This window comes from Rhipicephalus sanguineus, chromosome 1 (genome assembly GCF_013339695.2).
Source record: "Rhipicephalus sanguineus isolate Rsan-2018 chromosome 1, BIME_Rsan_1.4, whole genome shotgun sequence".
NCBI lineage: Eukaryota > Metazoa > Arthropoda > Arachnida > Ixodida > Ixodidae > Rhipicephalus > Rhipicephalus sanguineus.
Window position 1 is genome coordinate 321,150,138 of NC_051176.1, and position 21,090 is coordinate 321,171,227.

The 21,090-nt window shown below is 47.3% G+C and overlaps 1 protein-coding gene across 1 annotated transcript in view; it reads left to right on the forward strand.

The window, feature by feature from the left end:
- Window positions 1–21,090, forward strand: part of LOC119379489 (poly [ADP-ribose] polymerase tankyrase-2) — a 536,202-nt gene that overhangs the window by 492,844 nt on the left and 22,268 nt on the right. The window contains exon 26 of the mRNA XM_037648790.2: window positions 6,209–6,365. Within this exon, the coding sequence (XP_037504718.1) occupies window positions 6,209–6,365 (157 nt within the window). The remainder of the gene's footprint in view (window positions 1–6,208; window positions 6,366–21,090) is intronic.

Genomic DNA, 21,090 nt, shown 5'->3' on the forward strand with positions numbered 1-21,090 from the left:
TTGCTCCGGGCCCAAAAAGCGTCGGGTGCCCATTTACAACAGCCTTTTAACTGTGCGCCGGAACTGTGGGAGCTTCTGAGCAAGCGGTGCGGTGCGGCAGTGGCGACTGCACAGCGTGAACAAATTTTTACATGTGAAGCCAATCACCAAGGGTTTTGTGGGCCAAAGTCTGGACGTTTTACGGTACTTACGGCATATGCCAACAAACTATGCTAGAAGTTGGTGCCTTCGTTTCGCAAGCGAAGTTGTAAAAAGGCTTGACAGTTTTCTCATGTGTCAAACATATTGAGTGGATTCATGTGTCTTCTTACGTGCGGAAATGACATAATCTCCTTTAGAATAAACATGCGCTCGCTAATGAAGCAGGATACCAACGAAAATTTAACAAAAGGCCTACTGTAATGACGCTGGCTTTAGCCACCCCACCCTAACAAAGTTGCACCATTTGAATTCGTCGCATTTTAGATATTCATTTGGGTCGAATTATTCGAAACTTTGAATACTAGCTATTCGAAAATTGAATCAATTTATTTAAGTAGGGATTATTCAATTCTAATTCGAAACTCAGATATTCGCACACCCCTAAATGTAAGCATTCAACAAAACTTTGTCCCCTTTTCGCCTCAAGGCATTTGAGACAGACAGACCTCCCTCAGTCCTTCTTTTCGCTGAAAACCGCATTGCGAACTCTACTGAAAAAAAAAAGAAAGAAAAGAAGAGAAAACACAGCTGCTGGTGCCGGAACAAGTTCCATTCCGTCCCTTGGACACCACACGGGGAACAGTAGCCCCCCACTCCCCTCACACACACACACACACACCGGCATGCACGCGCACACACACACATTTCAGACAGTGAGAATGCAAGCGCCCATCAGTTCGTCTCTGGTTGTCATCTGCTAGGAAAGCGCATCACCAGCCCATGCATGAACATGACAAGAAGCGACGATCGTGTGTTGTTCTGCGCTTTCCGTCGGACTGAAATTGCATTAACATGTGTTTCAATAGGAGTTGCTCGTCACTTGGCGCGAAGTTGCACGCGAGTGGTCAGTGTGTGGCCTGGAAGAAAAATTGCTGCGTGCGATGGAACATTCCGTCATTATTGGGAAATGCATAGTGCGATTGAAAATCGTGGACTACGACATGCGAGTGGAGGTGAGCTTTTGATTTTTCAATGCTCTACGTGTGCTGAGCCATATCGAACTCTTTTCGTTCCCGACGAAGAGGATGCAAATGCGTGTCTTGATTCCGCGCCGGCTATACCTGCTCGCCTTTCTGGCTGGCAAGAAAGCGCGCATGAGAGCAGAAGATGCAAACAGGCATATTGCCCCTCTAGGTGGCCGTTGTCACCCTGCTATCTCCCTATTTCTTTGTGACTTTGTAAGTAGGTGTATACATTTAAAATAAATAATGAAAGGCGGAGAAAAGCACAAGGGAGTGAGGACACTTATGGACGAAATTCGTGGCACTGCTTATGCGCCGCACAGCCGCGGTCGAGAGTTGTCTTTTATTTTCATTTGATTTCTACGCTAACAGGCCGAATTTTAAAGGTAGTTGCTTCCGAATGGTGTTCCTACAGCTGTTGTGGCAGCCATGCATGCAGACGTACGAAAAAGTACCGGACTTCTGCAACATTCCGACGTCCTTTCAGCGATGAGCCAGACGCCCATGCTCCGCCGTGGGCGTCTGGTGGTGCTGCCTGTTCGGTTCGAAGCAGCAGCGCACGAGGCCTATAGCGATAACGTACAGCTGGCACTTGCAGGATCTGTTTTTTATACTTCCTGCAGCATCTCGTTGGGTTCCGCAGTGGGTGGTCGGCGTTACTGCCAAAACGGAAGATATCCTATGGCTCGCTCTTTCCCAAAACTTCCCGATCGTCCCCAGAAAAGGGGGCACACCAAAGATGTGCTTCACTTTGCTGGACATAAGAAGGAAATTTTTCCTCAGTATCATGTTGTTCATTCCAGGAAACCAGGAAAGACAGTGAGAATGATCTCACCTTTCCTGGTCTCGAAAACTCTCACTGAAACTCTTTGGTTAAGCTTCAAGTCGTTGAGAATGGCAAACGAAGACCTCCTCTTGGAACTCAGGGATCAAAAACAACACGAAAGACTGTCCAGTCTTGCATCATTTGGGGACGTCCCAGTGACAGGCACCCCGCACTGTACGAGGAACACATCCCGTGGTGGTGTCTCTGATGATGACCTCATGGGACTAACTCAGGCTGAACTTGTTGACGGCTGGAGTGACCAGAATGTCCTGAATGTGAAGAGAATGGGCATGAGGCGTGATGGAAAGGAAATACAGACAAAGCATCTAATCCTCACCTTTGGCTCGAGTGTCCTGCTCGAAACCATCGACGCAGGGTACATCAAACTCAGACCTTACATTCCTCTCTGATGCTTTAAGTGCCAGTAATTCGGCCACAGTTCACGGAACTGCCGCGGCTGGTCTACCTGTGCAAAATGTAGTGCAGCTGAACATCCGTCTGAGTCCTGCAAAAGCGCTCCACACTGTGCGAACTGTGATGAGGACCACTCCACATGCTCGCAATTGTGCCCATCATGGAAGAGAGAAAAAGAAATAGTGGTAATTAAAGGGACACTAAAGGCAAATATTAAGTCGACTTTGATTGTTGAAATAGCGGTCCAGAAACCTCGTAGTGCTACTTTTGTGCCAAGGAAGTGCTTATTTTGAAATAAAATCGCGTTTTAGTGGTCCGCATCGCATTAGCGCACTTCAAATCACCCACCTGAGAGCGGTGTTTCTCACGTCACTGCTGCCGTGCCCAACGTTGCCCGCCTTTACAGCGCGGCGGCGTGCACCATTCGGGCATCCGGCAACTTCACATGCATGCAGCATTTTGTCGAACTTTCTGTCAGAGCGACTTCCACACGTCTCTTGATGCACGGAAGGTTCTTTTTTTATTGCTGCTAGTGTGATTACTAGTGATTAATTGTAGACGGACTCTTATACATCATCGGGATCGTTTTGAAAATGTGCCGCTCGTGGCGCTCATCATGTGATACATTTAGCTTAATTTCTCGGTAAGTAGGGCACTGCTGTTGATAATATTGCCGTTTTAGACGTTGTCATACATTGAGCTTTCACTGTGACATAACTTGTTATTTGCCTTTAGTGTCCCTTTAAGTGACCAAACAAAGCCCAGTAAGTTGTTTCAGAATGAAACTAATCTTCTTTAAGCAAGAAAGACATAGCTTTTGGGATACAAACAGATATTTCATTAATATTAAACAAAGTTGGTCGCAGATTACAAACTTTCAAGCAAGCATTTTCGTATACAGTAATCCCTCTTTATAACGAAGTCAGCGGGACGGCGAAAAAATTCGGTATAAGCGGTATTTCAGTATAAGCGACCACTCGAGAAATGTAAAGCAGTCGAGCTTTATTGGCGCTACGACTGCGATGAAGTTAGAACACAATGTATTGAGTGAAGCAAAACTTTATTCAGGTGAAAAAAAAAGAAGCACTCTGAATAACACAATCACATTGCCAATCACACAATGCACCCCATAAAATGCTATGGCGCAAGTCAGCCCGTGGTCTTTTGGCCACTTTTCGGCATCCGAGAGACCGTCGTTTTCTGGCGTCGCAAAGCACCAGGAAATCTTTATTTTCGTGTAGATTCCATCTTGGGGGACTCCAGCGATGCGATTACGACCGAAATTAATAGTTCTGGAACACTGCTCTGTGGAATTTGACAGCTACCGTTCGCTCCACAGTACAGTCACCGACCAATTTTGGGGACCTGGCATCTTTTTTGGGGACAAAAAGATGCACGTCACGTCTCGTCTGTTTGATGATATTCAGTGACACAGTGCGGGGTTCTTAAGCCTGCACTCGCATCGCACAGTACGTGGGCCTCCAGCATTTCGCCTCCATCAAAACGCGGCTGCGATCGAACCCACCTGTTTCAGGTCAGTAGCCAAGCGCCATAACCACCGCGACGGCAGAGAAAAATGTGGTGCGCACAACATCTCAGACACACACCTGACACACCACAAGGACGACCACGTGTGGAATGACAGCTGGAAAAACAAACGCACAAAAAAAACAACCTCCCAGCATAATAATGATGACGATAAGGCTGACTGAAAGAGAAAAGTTGTGTCCCCTAGAGCGTTTTGCCAGCGAAGGAAGAGCGGGCATGGCCTCCGAAAATGCAAAATTGTGTGTGCTGCCAATCTTGGAGGATACACAATTAGCCACTGGAAGCCAAGCCAAACTTCACTCAGCCAGCCAGGCTTTCAAAACCAAGCAGTGTGGCTCAAAACGAGTGATTCAGTCCGAAAAATCGAATTTTAGAGCATAAAGCCTTCCGAAAAAATCTGTCGCGAAAATGTATTACTGCTACGGGAACCTTGGCGCTGCATTTATGAAGTTCAAAACGTCCATGAAGTCCGTATTTTTGGAGTCCGAAAAATCTGTCGCCGGCTGTAAACAGCTGGGAACACTGGGCATTCGCTTGGTACCAGTTACTAGGCGGTAGTCGGTTGTGGGATTGGTACCTTTGTGGACTGTTCTGGACCTGCTTAAGATATGATGGCATTAATTTGACACCCTATGCGCAAAAGGGTTGCCGCCGCTCGGCGACACCTCCGCTCGCCATTTCATTCTAAGCGGGTCAAGCTCTTCGCACGCTTCGAGTGATGCGCCTTAATATGCATGCGTTTGGGTTGGGACTGTAAGAAATTTTGAATAAAGCGATATTTTGAGTAAAGCGATTTCATAATAACGAGGGATTACTGTATATGCGTCTGCTGATTCAATATATAGATCTATAATAGCAAATTTGCATATGTGTCGAAGTATCTTAAGATACAATTGGGCACTATCGTATCGGATACAATAATTCCAGAAGTATCTTGTGTCTATCTCAAGTACTTGTTGCCCTAGTATCTTGTATCGCGATACAATTTCAAAGTATCTTTGCCCAGCCCTGTCCCCGGGCTATCCGTAGCACAGCCTGTTATCAGAGGCTGCTGCGGTAGATTAATTACACAGCACTTACCTCCCGGATTTTGGGCCCAAAGGCCTTGAGCAGGCATTGGTGCTATCTCTCGATTCTCATATTTCGGTAGCATGATCAGTTCTCATTCATTCAGCACTCATAGGCCACCCTCCATGTCACTGCCATTATTAGATGCGAAGCATCTTATGGCGGAGCTCAAACCGGTGGTGGTGGTGGTGTGCGGCGTGACCACCCTTATTGCGCATGCGCAAACCTGTTCCACACACCTCCTCCCCACTCTCCCCCTTCTCCACTCCCCTTTCTCCTCTCCCCTCGCCCTCTGAAACGCGGGCTTGACATGCCAAAACCCTGCTTCGCATTGCCTCATGGTCCCCTTTAGCGGGAGATGGTGTGCCCCTCTCCTGCGCAACGCCGCGATGAGCGCATGCGCGTCCCCTCCCCCTCTCTCTCCTCTCCTACACTCCCCCCTCGCGCGCCTGACGACCGCGTTCTCCGTGCGCCCTGTGAGAATTAATGGCAAGGCTAGAGGGAAGACACGACGCGCATAGCATTTCTCTTCGCGTTCCACGACGCGAGGTCGGTAGCATGCCGAACGAGCGCCAAAGGAATGCGATCGTGCAAGTGCTCCGGCTTCGCATCGCCTCATGGTCCCCTTTAGCGGGAGATGGTGTAATTTTTTATAACATATATATGCTTTGAACGTAGCGCATTTTTAGGCCACTTAACGGCCACATTGCATCCTATCATGGTAAATCACTGATCACTGTTAACTTTCCATTATCTGTCATGGCGCTCTTTGGCCAAGCATGGCCCTTGCGCCACTAAAAGCCACATATCATCATCATCTGTCGTGGCAGTATGGCTCATGTTCACTGGGGAAGGAAAAAACTGAGCACAAGTGAGTTAACATGCAAGTCCTACCAAGGCTAAGTAATACAAGATGACTTGATAAAAATCAGCTTCTTCAGCTTAGATTTCATAGAAAAACAACATTCCTGTACCTTTTTTCACTTTTGCGAAGTAGAATGCTTATATTTCTATGCTTTATATTGCCATATTTTTTGTGATTACAGCAGCATCCATCTTTCAACCTAGTAGGCAGAATATTGCTTCCTTATTGTGTTAAAGTAGTTCAGAACTGTTATGAATTCTGCTCACGTAATAGGTAAACTCCTCTCCTTTCATTGGTAAATTTTCTCCTTTCCCTATTTTTCAGGCAAATGCTGTTGTGTCGTGTGACACTAGGAAAGTCATTCCTGCAGTTCAGTGCCATGAAGATGGCGCATGCTCCACCTGGCCACCATTCAGTCATTGGGCGGCCCAGTGTAGGTGGCCTCTCCTACCCCGAGTATGTGGTCTACCGTGGTGAGCAGGTCAGCTGGTTCACATACATTCTCACTGATTTTATCCTATTCTGTCAGCTCAGTTGCCCACAGAGACAGTCACAAAAATTCTTAATTATTCTTCGTTCTCATCTTGTACATTTATGCAAAATAACTACTAATACCACCTTCTGCACTTCTGCAAGAGCAATTTGCCATGTACCCTTCTGTAAGAGTGGCATATTGTAATTGTTTCAGCACATTTTAAGGAACAAGCATGTTTTCAATTATCACTCGGGTTTTGTTTAGAAGTGCAGCCCCTGCTCATACATTAAAGGGACACTAAAGGCAAATATTAAGTTGACGTTGATTGTTGAAATAGTGGTCCAGAAATCTCGTAGTGCTACTTTTGTGCCAAGAAAGTGCTTATTTTGAAATAAAATCACGTTTTAGTGGTCCGCATCGCATTAGCACACTTCAAATCACCCGCCTGAAAGCGGTCTTTCTGACGTCACTGTTGCCATGCCCAACGTTGCCCGCCTTTACTGGCGGCGAGCACCATTCTGGCATCCGGCAACATCACATGCATGCGGCATTTTGTCTAAATTTCTTTCAGAGCTACTTTCACGAGCGTCCAAAACACGCAGCAGTATGCAATACCGAAATTATCACTGAGACACGACCGTGTGAGCGAAGTGCAGTTCGGCGAAAACGGAACCTTTGAACCAAGCACGCCATTCCCCATGGCAACGCCAAAGAAGTTCTTTTTTCCATGAATCAAACAGAAACGAACAAGCAGCATTTTATTACGTCTCTGATGCACGGAAGGTTCTTTTTTTATTGCAGCTAGTTTGATTATTAGTGGTTAATTGTAGACAGACTCTTATACATCATCGGGATCGTTTTGAAAATGTGCCGCTCGTGGCGCTCGTCATGTGATACATTTAGCTTAATTTCTCGGTAAGTAGGGCACTGCTGTTGATAATATTGCCGTTTTAGACGTTGTCATACATTGAGCTTTCACTGTGACATAAATTGTTCCCCGTTTGTCCCCAAATTCGTCCCCGTTTGTTTTCGCGCAAGTGCTACAATGAATTCGTTCCAACTAGGCCGGCTAGCAGTTTTGCTGCATAAATTGTTATTTGCCTTTAGTGTCCCTTTAAGTGACCAAACAAAGCCCAGTAAGTTGTTTCAGAATGAAACTAATCTTCTTTAAGCAAGAAAGACATAGCTTTTGGGATACAAACAGATATTTCATTAATATTAAACAAAGTTGGTCGCAGATTACAAACTTTCAAGCAAGCATTTCCGTATACAGTAATCCCTCTTTATAACGAGGTCTTTCTGGGCGTGCACTAGCATGTGACGAGCCGCTCCCATGTCGGAAAATACAGGATTGAAAGAGAATGCAATAAAGTGGGCAACAGCTTCCGACCGATGGCTACGAAGCCGCTCTGTGATATATTCAAAATAAATAGACTGCAAGATATATATGTTCTGGTGCGCCAAGAATTTTATCGCAATATTGCACGATCTACGACTTTTACATATTTTTGCCCGGAAAAGCTGCTTTAGCTCTAGTATTGTATGGTGCGGCGAAATGATACGGAAGAATGTAGAGTGGCACTCAAGAGAGTTGGTGGTAGTAAAAAGAGAAAACACTATCCTTCGGAGTAGCGAAAAGGGAAACTTGCTCCGTGCACGATTTGTAGCTCGAGTTGCATCGCGGCACAACACTATGAACAAGGATAAGCTATTTCAAATAGGCTACGATTTGGGTTGCAGGCGTTTCGACTGGCGAACGTATGTGCATGAATGGCGCCTCGTCTGCTTTGGCGTGTTAGTTTTAGCGAGCCAGACAGTAACGTCACGGAATACGGTGTCACTCACAATTCCTATCATTCCCGAAAGAAAAAAAATGGAAAGCAAAATGGTTAGGGCGTGGAAAGGGAACGAGCGCGACTATTTCACGTTTGTGCACCCAGAGCAGGGCACAAAGTTCTACTTCTCCTACTGCAACAAACAGCATTTCTGTGACGAAAAACGAGAGGCACAATCGGAATGGCACGTGGTGAGTTATGATGGACTCGTCGTTAAATGGACGTTAACCTTCATTACCACGGGAAAGCCAGCACGTGTAAACGTTGCAAAGGCGGCTGTTTGAATCCATCCATAATGGTGCATGCACAACGACAACCCGTACGAGAGGAACTTCTAGCCTACCATTGTCAAATGTGTTGCTTTCTTCCGACAACCATCATTTAGTGAAACGTCAACCCCCCCCCCTCCTTCGCCCTCGCTTTCTTTTTCGGGGAATAGCTTTTTCTTTTTGACTAACCCAGTTTGGGTCCGCCACGGTGGATGATGTGGCTAAGGTGCTCGGCTGCTGACCCGAAGGTCGCGGGTTCGATCCCGGCCGCGGCGGTCACATTTCAGTGGAGGCAAAATGGTAGAGGCCTGTGTACTGTGCAATGTTAGTGCACGTTAAAAACAACACCTCCTAGACAGCAAGAACCCAGGTGGTCGAAATTTCCGGAGCCCTCCACTACGGCGTGTCTCATAATCATATCGTTGTTTTGGGACGTAAAACACCTGATATTATTATTAACCCAGTTCGTCACGGCGGCCTCACCCAATTTGCCACGTGGCCTTATTTGTGCACGAGTTAAAGTATTTTTGAAATTCGTGTTCACCTGTAAACTCGTTATCGCTGTTCGCAGAAGCTATATTTCCTATGTATTTCCATCTGTTGGCTACCGCCACTGAATTTCTTGATGTTGTGCATTTACTTTCAAATCAGAGTGATATGTGCGGTTAACCTGATAAAAAACGAACGGCCAGCAGTTGAAGAGTTGTCGCAAATGCAGCTTTGTAAGTGACGCGGCCCTCGTTGATGCGGCTGACCTGAAGCTTCGATACATGCAGCGCAGCCTGTCGGAAAAAATGCGAAGCGCGTCTCCGTGTTCGGCGAGGAGGCTGCGCGGCGGAGGCGGCGCGTCGGTACACCTAACCTATTCTAACACCGTGGTCAGCTCTAAGCATTGAGCCTATGGAATTTAGTGCTTGTGAGCTACACGCTGTTATCTCCGCTTGTGCCGTCAGAAACACACAAAATGAACTGAAATCAGTTGATCGCGCACGATAGTAATGCGAGACAAGGAAGAATGGGTGGGTGGCTGCATGGCAAAGCAGTGTAGGAGACAATTCACAACTGATAGTAGGGTACGGATTTGGGCTGGTTGGTGCATGACTTCACGTTTTTTGTTATGCTTTCGTTAGTCATGGTGATGTATAAATATGCGGACTGGTGGAATAAAAGCACATTTGGTTGATAGTCAGCGCCGTGTTTGTGCCCTTTCTTTGTCCCGTCTCGTAGCGCTGTTTTCTACGTGAAGTCACAACTGATATTTCGCGTATGTGGATCAATCGAGAGTACGTACTGTAATGGCGTCACGTGAATCACTGTTCTTGCGTCATGAAGTGCGCCATAAAGACGAGAAGCGCCAGGAGAGACTAACACGCTCGTTTTTCGTATTTTCAGAGGCTGGTGAGGGGCCCTTAAAAAATTATAGTGCAATGAGTGGCTTTTACTTTCTCTTGTTTGTTTCTTGACATTGCTTTATTGTAATAAAGACATAACCAGAACACAGGTAGTATTATTTTGAGGATGGTTCCTATAGAGGCATCAATTTACTTGTGCTCAGGCAAGCACAATGTTCATCGACACAGTGTGGGATTGTAGGAGTGACTGTAAACATATAGTACAGAGTTTCAGGTTTTGTGCACCCAGCAACAACTTTGGCAGTCAAAAGCTGATTGCTGGGTGTGCAACTGTTTTCTTAACTGATAGTTTAAAGGGGCCCGCAACACTTTTTTGGCAGGGTCAAAAGCGCTGCCAATCGGTAGTCGAGGCTTCCGAGAACACGCGAGCCAAATATTATAGCGAAGCGAGCGGCCTGGAATTTACAATAAATTCTCAGTCAGCTGAAAATCGCTCCCTCTTCTCTCGACAAATGATGTATTAGTCCGCAATATATGACGCGATTGTCGGCAGTTCCACCATTGGCTGATGTTATAATCACGATAACACCCTCATTATTACCTTCATTGTTGATTTTCAGTTCAATAAGTAGATAATATGTATGTTTATATTGTGTTATGCCGTTAAAACACCAAACAAACATTAATATTAGCACTTCCAGTCTCACCGACAGCTCGTCTGCTCGTAGTTGCGTGGTTGCGTTTTCTTCACCATGCGCAGTGCCGAAATCGTGAATATTTCTGTGCTTTTGACCATCGCCGGTTGCCGTTGAGAGTGGCAGCCGTTCGAGTGTTGCCTCGTCAGCTGGAATCTGCATCATCGGCACGATCTCACGACCGACCGAGGCAGCGGTGCAGCATTTCTACGATAAAAATGCTGGCGCCGGCTAGTTTAGGATACCTGTGTTCACTGTATGGCGAGAGTCCCGTTCGCTGTCTGTTCAGTATGTCATCGAGCCGTACCTCGGCGTATCCTCCCCGTAGTCTCAGGTTCCCGAGAAACCGCGACGCAGCGACACAGCAACCAAGCAGACTCGCATTTTCACGGTAGCTGCAGACTGCCGGGGGATGGGTCCGCGCCGGCCCGATGCCCCACGATCCTTTCTTCTAGTCTTTAGTTCTTTGTTGTCAGCCCGCACTCGCTGTGCGCCCACATTCGAAGAGCAAACAGCATCAAAGTACCGCCACTGGGAGAAGGGTGCACGCAGCTTTGCCGCGTTGAATACGATTCAAGCGCGAGCAGTGCGACGAGGCGGTGTATCGGAGTGTGGGTCGAAACCCATCTCAGCTGTCATTCATTCCAAACGCGCACGCAGGTTTGCGTCCATGGTTGGCAGAGCGATGAAAACACTACGGCAGTTCGAGGTGCACACCCAACATTACCAAACCGACTCGCAGTTTTCAAGCACGCGCGATACACGGTGCGATGAGCTTCGCTCGACGACGGCCACGCAAGCCGACCGGAAGTGGCGCCACAGACCACGTGGTTACGCCGAGACCCCAGAGAGAAAAAAATGAAAAAAAAAATGCCGCCGGCGCTGACGTAACTCTTCGGCGCCTCCTCGCGAATCCTCGCACCTCCGACCTCCCTCCCTTCACGCCCTGCGCAGCTTTCCGCGCGCTCGCGGCGTTGAGTTGAGGGAGAAAGCTGCGGGTACTGAGAAAGGGGTACTGACACCTTTTTTCGAAGGCGAGTTTACTCTGCCATACATATCTCCTGTATGCAGAGACGGTTCTGAGCAAGTGTGAAGCTCAGCAAATGCTGATAAGATATTTTAATTTCATATTAAAATCTATTTTTCCATGGCGCACCTACTGACATCGACACTAGCTTGACGTCAGGCTACAGTACAAATTCTGGTGACCTCACGCAGCAGTCTGGCTTGTTGTGATGACGTTAGGTACCGAAACTTCCAAGATGGCTGCTTGTACGTCATCAAAACTTCCAAAATGGCCGCTTGTGCGTGGAAACGTCACTATATATTGTGCAAGCACGTGACGAGAAGCTCATACCGCGTTGTGACGTCAGGGTACAGTAGGAACCGAAACTAGCTTTTAAAAACATACTGTAATTACTTTTTCAGGGCGCACTCACGCTTAGCACTACCTTTTCTAGGCTCTTGAGGGCTTGATCTTTCATTTGACGGAAAAAAACGACAACTGAAAATATTCGTGTCAGTACCCCTTTAATGCTGCGTAGTTTGTAATTTTTATGATGGTAACTGTTGTGTATTCAAGCAACCCTGTATTGAAGCAACCCTGTTCAAGCAACCCTGTATCGAAGAGCGCCATCTGCCGGAAGCTGATGTATATATATACCAATGTGTTTCCAGTTCTCAGTCTTGTTTGGTTCAGTGATGGCAATAAAGAATTGTTGCCAATACCGCTCCGTGCCTACGTTGCCGCGTCGTACGACCCACGCTATATAACAGTAACAGAAGTGTAGCAGCTATTTTGAGAGAAGCATGTGTCAAACCCGGCCACCACACTATCGTAGCTTGCTACACTAGGGACCAATACCGTGTAAGGAAAGCCCAGCGTCAGTCGACTGGCGAAGAAAAACAACACTGGCAAAAAAGATGGGCAGCAACAAAAGCCAGAAAAGAGCTCATGGCATCTAAGGAGGGCCCTAGCTATGAGCCTGGTGGATTTTAACTCTGTAGGGCATCATCATCGTGTTTGTACAAGCATCGGAAAACTTCAAACTCGTTTTTCTCAGAACTTGATTTTTCGCACTTTTTTGTTACGCAAACAGTTGTAACTTCATGACAAATAAATCTTTTCCTACGAAACTTTGTATGCTCGTTCCTTTATTACTGACCTGTGCAATGAACTAGGACCAGTAAAAACAATTGGTAAGTTTTTATGTAAAAATGCTTTGTTTGAAGCATTGCAGAATAAGATCACCAATTTTTTTTGTTTTCGTTGGTATTTTTACTGTAACTTGATTACTTGTCATCAAATGGCAAACATCCTAGTTCATGGCACAGTGTGTTATGTTGGCTGCCTTTGTGCCAAAAAGTTTATAGTTTCGGCGCTCCATTCTCAAGCTATGACTGTTCTCTTAAAGGCGGAGTTCTGGCAATGTTTTGTCAATAACAAATCCCATTCTGATTTTTTTCACTCTTTTCTGCATATGAACACCACTTAAAACGGTCCTTTATAAGCCAATTTTAAAATAAAATTGTAAAGGTCAAAATTTAAAAAATTTTTGAAAAAGGTGGTGACATACCTTAACTGTTTATATAATTGTAATATATTGTAATGAGAAAAACGGACACAATGCCCATATGCTGGGCCGGCTGTTCTTATTCTCTGACGTCGTCTTTCTGTTCCTCTTGCTGGTCAAGCACAAGGACCCAATCTATGTTGCCGCTCTTTGTCATTACGCTCGGCCATGACACTGAACGTGTGGATCTGCTGAAAGTGCTTTCGGAGGGCGGCCTTGGCAGTTGTGTGCAGGATGGTCTTGGCCACGCCTCGACTTGATCATTGGTCAAACATGCCTCTGGCGGCCGGCTTTGGCTCTATCGTGGTGAAGGCAGGATGCTTATAGGAGGGTGCCGGAACAGCATCTCGGGACGTATCGGGATTGGCATGGCTTCTCCGTACTTCTTTTTCACCTCTTTCAGGAAGTCGGTGACATCCACGTCATTGTCAACACTGGCAAGACGGTCAAGACCTTCATCAGGAAAACGAATCTTCCGTGGCTTTAGAGAAACTGAGAAATCCTTTCTTTCATCCACATTTGCCACGTCAATAACAGGGGGCTTATTCTCTCCTTTCTCATTGCAGTGATGTGATAGCTGCACCAGTTCCACCAAACTGCTCCATATAAGACAAATCCTGCTACATCCTGCTACATTTTTGTTCTTGTGGGCCAAAGCTTGTGCCAAATATGGTGTTTTCATATTTCGAAAACAAAACCGAGTCGAAATGCCCAAGCATGCATCCTACAATTGCGAGCAACATCTATCCTTCTATCCTCACGGGCACACTATGCTACAGTGGCTGTAACAATGCGTAGATCAAGGAAAACGTGCGCGCTTGTGCTTGTTGGACTACTTATTACAGCATAGACCGCTTATAATGCAAGTAGCCAGAAAAGCGAATATCCACAATATAACCAAAACACCATTTTTCAAAGGCTGCACATGTGCAAGATGTGACAAACAGGCAGTCGTGTCATTCCGAAGATCTGGTCGTGTATTCGCTTAAATTTTTAAATGTTGAAAGGTTAAGGTACGCAGACCTGCGGTGCCGACAAAACGAACGAAAAAAAAAAAGCGCTGTAGCAAAAAGTCGCCAACTGACTCAGAGCTTCTCGTTTATGCGCCGGACTTCCCCGTGGAATGGCAACTGAAGTTCCACATGCTTTCGATTTCCCAGGCACTACATCAAAAGCAGTGGCGACCGCGAAACAGCACTTGAATGTTACACGTGCACGCCTTCGTTTTTGTTGACTTGGCACCAAACTGCAAATCAGCGGCCCCTACATATGAGGCGGTTAGTGCACATTAGGCCTTGCTGCGGGTTGGCAACTTGGCATGCCGTCGCGGGAAGCTTACCCTAGACAACATGAGATCGGGTGCAGAAGAGATCGCACTCGCGAGCTGAACCAAGGGCAGCACGCATGAAACCAAGTTTGGGTTCGTGGTCGGAAGAACAGCCGCGGCAATTATTCTGCATAAGCCTGGCAAGCTTGCAAGTTCGCTTGCCGGTGGCAAAGGCGAAAGCCCGCATCACAGAGCCTTTACATTTGCGGAACACCGCCTAAACTGATGGTGAAATTGAGGTCGCCTGTGCGATATCTGTTCTCCATGATGACGTAACTATTTTTTGGACAAAAGACCAAAATGCCAAACGGGAGCACTTGACGCGGGCACCCATTCGGTGGGGAACACGCACACAAAACACACAACAAGTGGCCAAAGCAAAGGCTTGTCAAGCGCCTAGTCAACCCTTGCTCACACAGCACGCCTGTATGCCCATGACGCAGCTTTTTTCTTCTTCTTCCTGCTCCCGCCCTCGTTAGTTCGCTCCACTCCCCTCCTTCTTCGTAAATAATTCGCCGTTCTCTCTCTTCGGCAGGTGCACCTCCGTTGAGAAGCGCACTCGCTTTCAACGGAGGTGGTCTTTCATCTGAAGGCTGCGCATTAAGCGATATGCGTATACATGGAGTTCTATGGGAGGATAAACGGGAGTAAAAAAAGACCTCATTATAGCTGGTCCTGCACTGTAAGCAGTTATGTTGCTAGTGGTCTGAGCTGTACGTGCATGGAATGTTACGAAATGCTGCTTAGTTGTGCCATATTTAGCCGTTTTAGTTCTCACAAATTCAATTTTTCCACTCAGCAGTGTGCCTTTAGCTGCTCCAAAAGCCTTTTTCCCTGCTTTAAAATGTGCTTTTGAAAGCTTCGAAGTCCTTTCTTCCTGCTCCAAAAACCTACTGTGAAATGGCTTCAGTCAGTCACATCGCTGTCATTGTCATCCGACAGTGTGTTGCACATTCCCATAAAGCAGGAACAAAAGCTCATTGTTTGTTCTTTCCCAAATTAGAAACGAGTTCCTGTTACAAGTTCCTTTAATGCGAAAGGAACATGTTCATGTTACACTCAGAACATTGGAACGTGTCGTTATATTAATGTTACATTTGATTTTTAAATGAAAGTATAGTGTGGGATAATCCTAAGGTGAAATAAAGTGAGCAAAATATTTAAAGCTCACATCGAACTACATATATTACACTGCCGCGTGCACCCCTGTTGTTGATAAGGACTTCTGGGGCGCCGTGACATTGTAGGATGTTCTCGATGAAGAGCTTGGCTACCTCGGCGGTGGCACTACCTTTGAGCAGGGCCCTGCTTTCGCCGTAGCAGGTGAGGTAGTCCATAGCTACGACGATCCATTTGATGCCGGACGTTAACGTCGGAAATGGCCCCAGCAAGTCCATCCTGATCTGCTGGAAGGGTCAACGATGTAGATCGATCGACGGAAGAAGTCCCGCTGGCCTTGTCGGCGGTGTCTAGCGTCGCTGGCAGTCCCTGCATGTCCTCGTCTAATGAGCGGCATCGGCAGTAAGGCGTGGCCCAGTAGTACTTTTCTTGGATTCTCGTAAGCGTGCGGGAAAAACCGAGGTAGCCAGCCGTCGGGTCGGCAGGGCCTGCAGAACTTCTGGTCGCAGTACTGAAGGTACAATGGCAAGGTAGCTGGCGCGAGCCGTCGAGCAGTTCTTTATTTAGGAGGATGTTGTTTTTCAAGAAAAATGACGCCAATGCTCACCTGAATACCTTGGGGACAACGGTGGTGTTGCCTCTCAAGTACATTTGTTGAAACTCGATTTTACGAAACCCAATTTTATGACTTTCCCGATTTAACGAACAAAGTCGGATTGTTACCATACGCTTAATGCTTTTACGAACTCGAAATAACAAAACAAACTTCACCACCAAACCCGATTTAACGAAGCATTCCGAGAAAAAAGGTGCTTAAAAAAGAGGTTTTTCCAAGTTTATGGTGTCTAAAATGTCTGGCAGTGTAAAAAAAAAAAGTTTTCCCAAATTTATGGCGTCTAGAATGTCTGGCAGTGCGCTGCCAGACATTCTAGACGCCATAAATTGCAGACGCAGCCTGGCAGTGTGCTTCCAGGCTGCTTTGAGGCTGCGTCAGGCTCCACAAGCCCGCAGCACAAGCAGAAAGAGGCATTGCCCAGTTGTTATTACAGTAAAAGTTCGTTAATTCGGATTTCTAGGGACCGGAAAAAATGGCCGAATTAACCGAATTATCGAATGGTCGAAATAAACACAATAAATGCAAGAGTTTTTTCAACATACCTTTACTTTACAAAGTAATCGCGGATGCTTGTCTGTTTTCGAGCAGAAATTCGCGCGGACACAATTTTTCTGAGCGCTTCAAGGTGCTCAGCAGCTCGCATGCTGTCTGCAGTGCCAAAACAAAATTCTTCAAGGATGACGAGGGCCTCCGCGGCTTCTTTCACAGTACGAGGGGGCCTGTGTGGCTCATGGTGTGGCTGCTCCTCTTCAGGCTCTTCGTTCTCGGATTTTACCCCACGCATCACTTCCTTGACGATTTGCTCATCAGTCAGACAGTCGGCAGTGGCAACGCCATCATCAATGCCGATATAATCCTCTAGTGTCACTGCATCAGGTATAACACTTCCGAAATCCTGCCCATCGTCGGCACCGTTGTCTGGCGACACTTCGGCATTGCTGGAGTCGGGTACAACAAAGCCACTGTGCCTGAAACAGTTGGCAATGGCGTGCGCAGGCGTGTTTTGCCACACAGGAGCAACTTCTCGTCGGCAGAGCCCATTTTTCAGGGCACGCAAAATTTCTACTTTTGTGGTGAAGTCCTTCGCCTCGTACTTGGGCCGCTTCGCCGGCGTTGCCATCGGCGGAGAGTGCGTTCACACGAAAAGTCAGCACAAAAGCACCAGCAACAATCAAGCTAAAGGAGCCGTACTGAATCGTTTTTCGATAAAACGACGTTCAACAATGCAGCACACCAACGGGAACAACGCAATAAAATGGCACCGCCAACAACACACGGTGTCAGCATCGGCGCGCCGGAGAGGGAGCGAGAATTCATCCAGATGCAGCGGCGCTGTTGTCGGCTCCGAGATGCGCGCGCGCGCGTAGCAGCCGCTTTTCTGGCTTTTTGTTGCAACTATTTCACGATACCATGCGGATTATAACAAAGGCTAGCTGGTACATTTCTGTCGGCTCGCTGCAAAGCATGTATTGGCACTGAAAACTAATGTTTTCAATTTACTTCCTTGTATATCAGCTACGTTTGCCACTCGCACCCCGAAGCGCTCGAAGATAGCGAATCAAATGAATGACTTGCCGTGAGCTTGACACTAAAACAACGTCCGTGCAGTTTTCACTTTGATGCCACAGTGTTGTCTGTGACGTCTCAATGCAGGTAAAGGTATCAGCAACCATACTTGAATGTGTTATTTTAGTAGGGGTGTGCGAATAGTGAAATTTCATCTCGAATCGAATAGTGGCGAAAAATATCGAATAGTATGCATATTTACATGAAACTAGTACCGCCAGTTACTGCAAGACAAAGGAAAAATCAGGGACGCTACGGGTTGGTGGCAGCTTTATTACGTGCTTGTTCGGAAGAGTATTTTTATTCTGCTTTTCTGGGCGCGCAGGCATGTTGATAGAAGAACCGTCACTCCAGTTAGTAGGGGCCCTCTCAATGGCTAAAAAAAGGGGGTATGGTAGCTAGTTTTTTTCCCTATGGTCACGGAATACGGCTTCAATTGTGCTCCATCTGTGGTCGCGCAATAGTGCTTTATCTCGATGCATACTTGGGGCCCAACAATCTTCAGGCGCTTGTTCACAGCAGTGTTTCAACTACGCGCCGAAGCAATGGGAGTTCTTGAACGAGTGGTGCGGTGCGACAGTGACGACTGCACAGCGGGAACAAATTTTCATATATGAATCCAATCACCGAGGGTTTCGCGGGCCAAAGTCGTAATGTAATACGTCGCCTGCGGCATACGCGACCGAACTAGGCAAGGAAAGTGCATGCTGTAATGAAGGTAGTGGACATGCGGCTTAGGTAGTGGACATGCGGCTTGACCAAGAGAGAAGACAAGGACGACGACGAGCGATCGCTACCTGTGCTGCTACTTAGTCCTTGTCGGAGTAAAACCCATGTCCAGTTGTCGCGACTCCTACCTTTAAAACACCCTCGTTTGAATTGGTGGAGGTGCTGGGTAGGGGCACCGTTTGCTGAATAAGGTACTGAAGGTGGACGTGTCGGTAGTATGTTCCAGAGTATGAAGCCAGCGACGTCTTTTGCGGTAGCAGAAATTAGCGCTGATGTTTCAACATACCGCGTCAAGTGATCGATGGCGACTATAACCCAACGGTTGCCGCTCGGAGTGTAAGGAAGGGGGCCGTATAAGTCAATGCCCACGCGATCAAAAGGTCGGGCTGGACACGGTAGCGGTTGTAACGTGCCGGCGATATGTTGAGTTGGCGTCTTGCGTCGTTGGCACGTAGGGCACGACCGGATGTACTGGCGAACGAAACGGTACATACCGCGCCAGTAGTACCGAAGGTGCAGGCGTGTGTATGTCTTTAAGACACCAGCGTGACCGCATTGTGGATCATCGTGAACCGTGGCACAGATGTCGGAGCGGAGTTGTCGAGGAATAACAAGCAGCCACTTTCGGCCAATCGAATTGTAGCTGCGGCGGTAGAGCAGGTTATCTCGAACGGCGAAATGTTGGGCTTGGCGCCGAAGCGTCCGAGAAACAGGAGAAGGCGTCTTTTTCGAGAGGAAGTCGAGAAGCGAGGTGATCCAGGAGTCTTTACGTTGCTCGGAAGGCATGTCGGAAATAAAAGTAGCTAAAGTGGTTGCTTGGGCGAGTTGGTACGACATACTTCTGTGTCCTCTTCTGTGGCCGTCTGTGTCCTTCTTTCTCTTGTCCGCCGTTTTTAGCGCTGTTTTTTATGTGAAGTATGTCGGAAATGTTGATGGCAAAGGCACCGCCCACGGAAATAGATGAGCAGACGGGCTCCGCAAGCAAAGGTGAGCGGGATAGGGCATCCGCATCAGAATGCTTCCGACCAGAACGGTAAATAACACGGATGTCGAATTCTTGCAGGCGCAATGCCCAGCGAGCGAGCTGACCATTTGGATCTTTTAGCGAAGATAGCCAGCATAGGGCATGATGATCGGTCACAATGTCAAAGGGACGTCCGTACAGGTATGGGCGAAATTTTCCAATGGCCCATATAATAGCGAGACACTCTTTTTCTGTGACTGAGTAGTTTTTCTCAGCTTTCGTGAGCGTGTGGCTGGCGTAAGCAACGGCGTACTCTTCAAAGCCACCTTTGCGTCGGGCAAGTACGGCACCAAGCCCGATGCCACTAGCGTCCGTGTGAAGTTCTGTTGGTGCTGACGGATCGAAATGTCGTAGTATTGGTGGGGCAGGGAGAAGGCGCCGAAGTTGTTGAAATGCATCGTCGCACGCCGGTGACCAGGCTGAGAGATCAGAACTGCCGGCAAGAAGGTTGGCCAAAGGGGCCATGGTAGAAGCAAAGTCACGGATGAAGCGTCGGAAATAAGAGCACAAACCAATGAAGCTTCGAAGCTCTTTAACGGTGGTCGGTTTCGGGAACACGGCAACGGCACTAAGTTTCGCAGGGTCGGGAAGGACACCGTTTTTTGAAACCACGTGCCCGAGGATGGTAAGCTTGCGGGCAGCGAAGTGGCATTTCTTCAATGCTTTCGTTTCAGAGGCGAAGTTGTGAAGAGCTTGACAGTTTCTCATGTTTTTTTTTTTTTTACGTGTGCAAATTACATGATCGCCTTTGAAATAAACATGCGCTCGCTTTTGTACCAGGATATCGGTGAAAGTTTTAACGAAAGGCCTACTGTACCGATGTTAGCGTTAGTTTTATCCACTCCACCCTAGCCAAGTTGCACCTTTGTCGCGTTTTAGATATTCGTCCTGTCGAATTATTCAAGACTTTGAATACGAGCTATTCGAAAGTCGAATCGAATTATTCGGTTAGGTATTATTCGATTGGAATTCGAAACTCGAATATTCGCACACCCCTAACTTTTATGACTTGCGCATCGAAAATCAAGGTCAGGTCTATTTGTACAAGCAAGACATTTATTTTGACACACTCTTACAATGCATCCAGGTGCAAAGCAGTGTCTTTGCTGTTTACACACCATTGTCGGCAGTGTGGCATGGACACATCGGTACGTACCGATACCGAACAAGTTCAAATTGGCACACCGCAGACCAGGGGCATAGCCAGAAATTTTTTTTCGGTGGGGTTCAACCATACTTTATGTGTGTTCGTGCGTGCGTTTTATGTGTGCGTGTATGTATACACATGCAAAATTGAAATTTTGCATGTGTATATATACATACCCCCTCCCCTGGCTACGCCCCTGCCGCAGACGTTGGGAGAACACGTGCAAGCGAGGAAACGTGCGGCTCCGGCGGTCGGCGGGTGTTCTCAACAGATCTCAGTACTGACGTACGCGCCGCCCCGCGACGGCATGAAATGCCAGCACGCCTCCTTTCACGGCGCGGCCGAGACGGTGCTGAGACCTCTCCTTCTAGCCACCATAACACACGCTATGGTGGCTAGAGGGGAAAGTGTGACGGGCGCTGTAGAAACGTGTCGTAGGTATACCGTACATTCATCGCGTATCTCACAGGCTAAAGAAA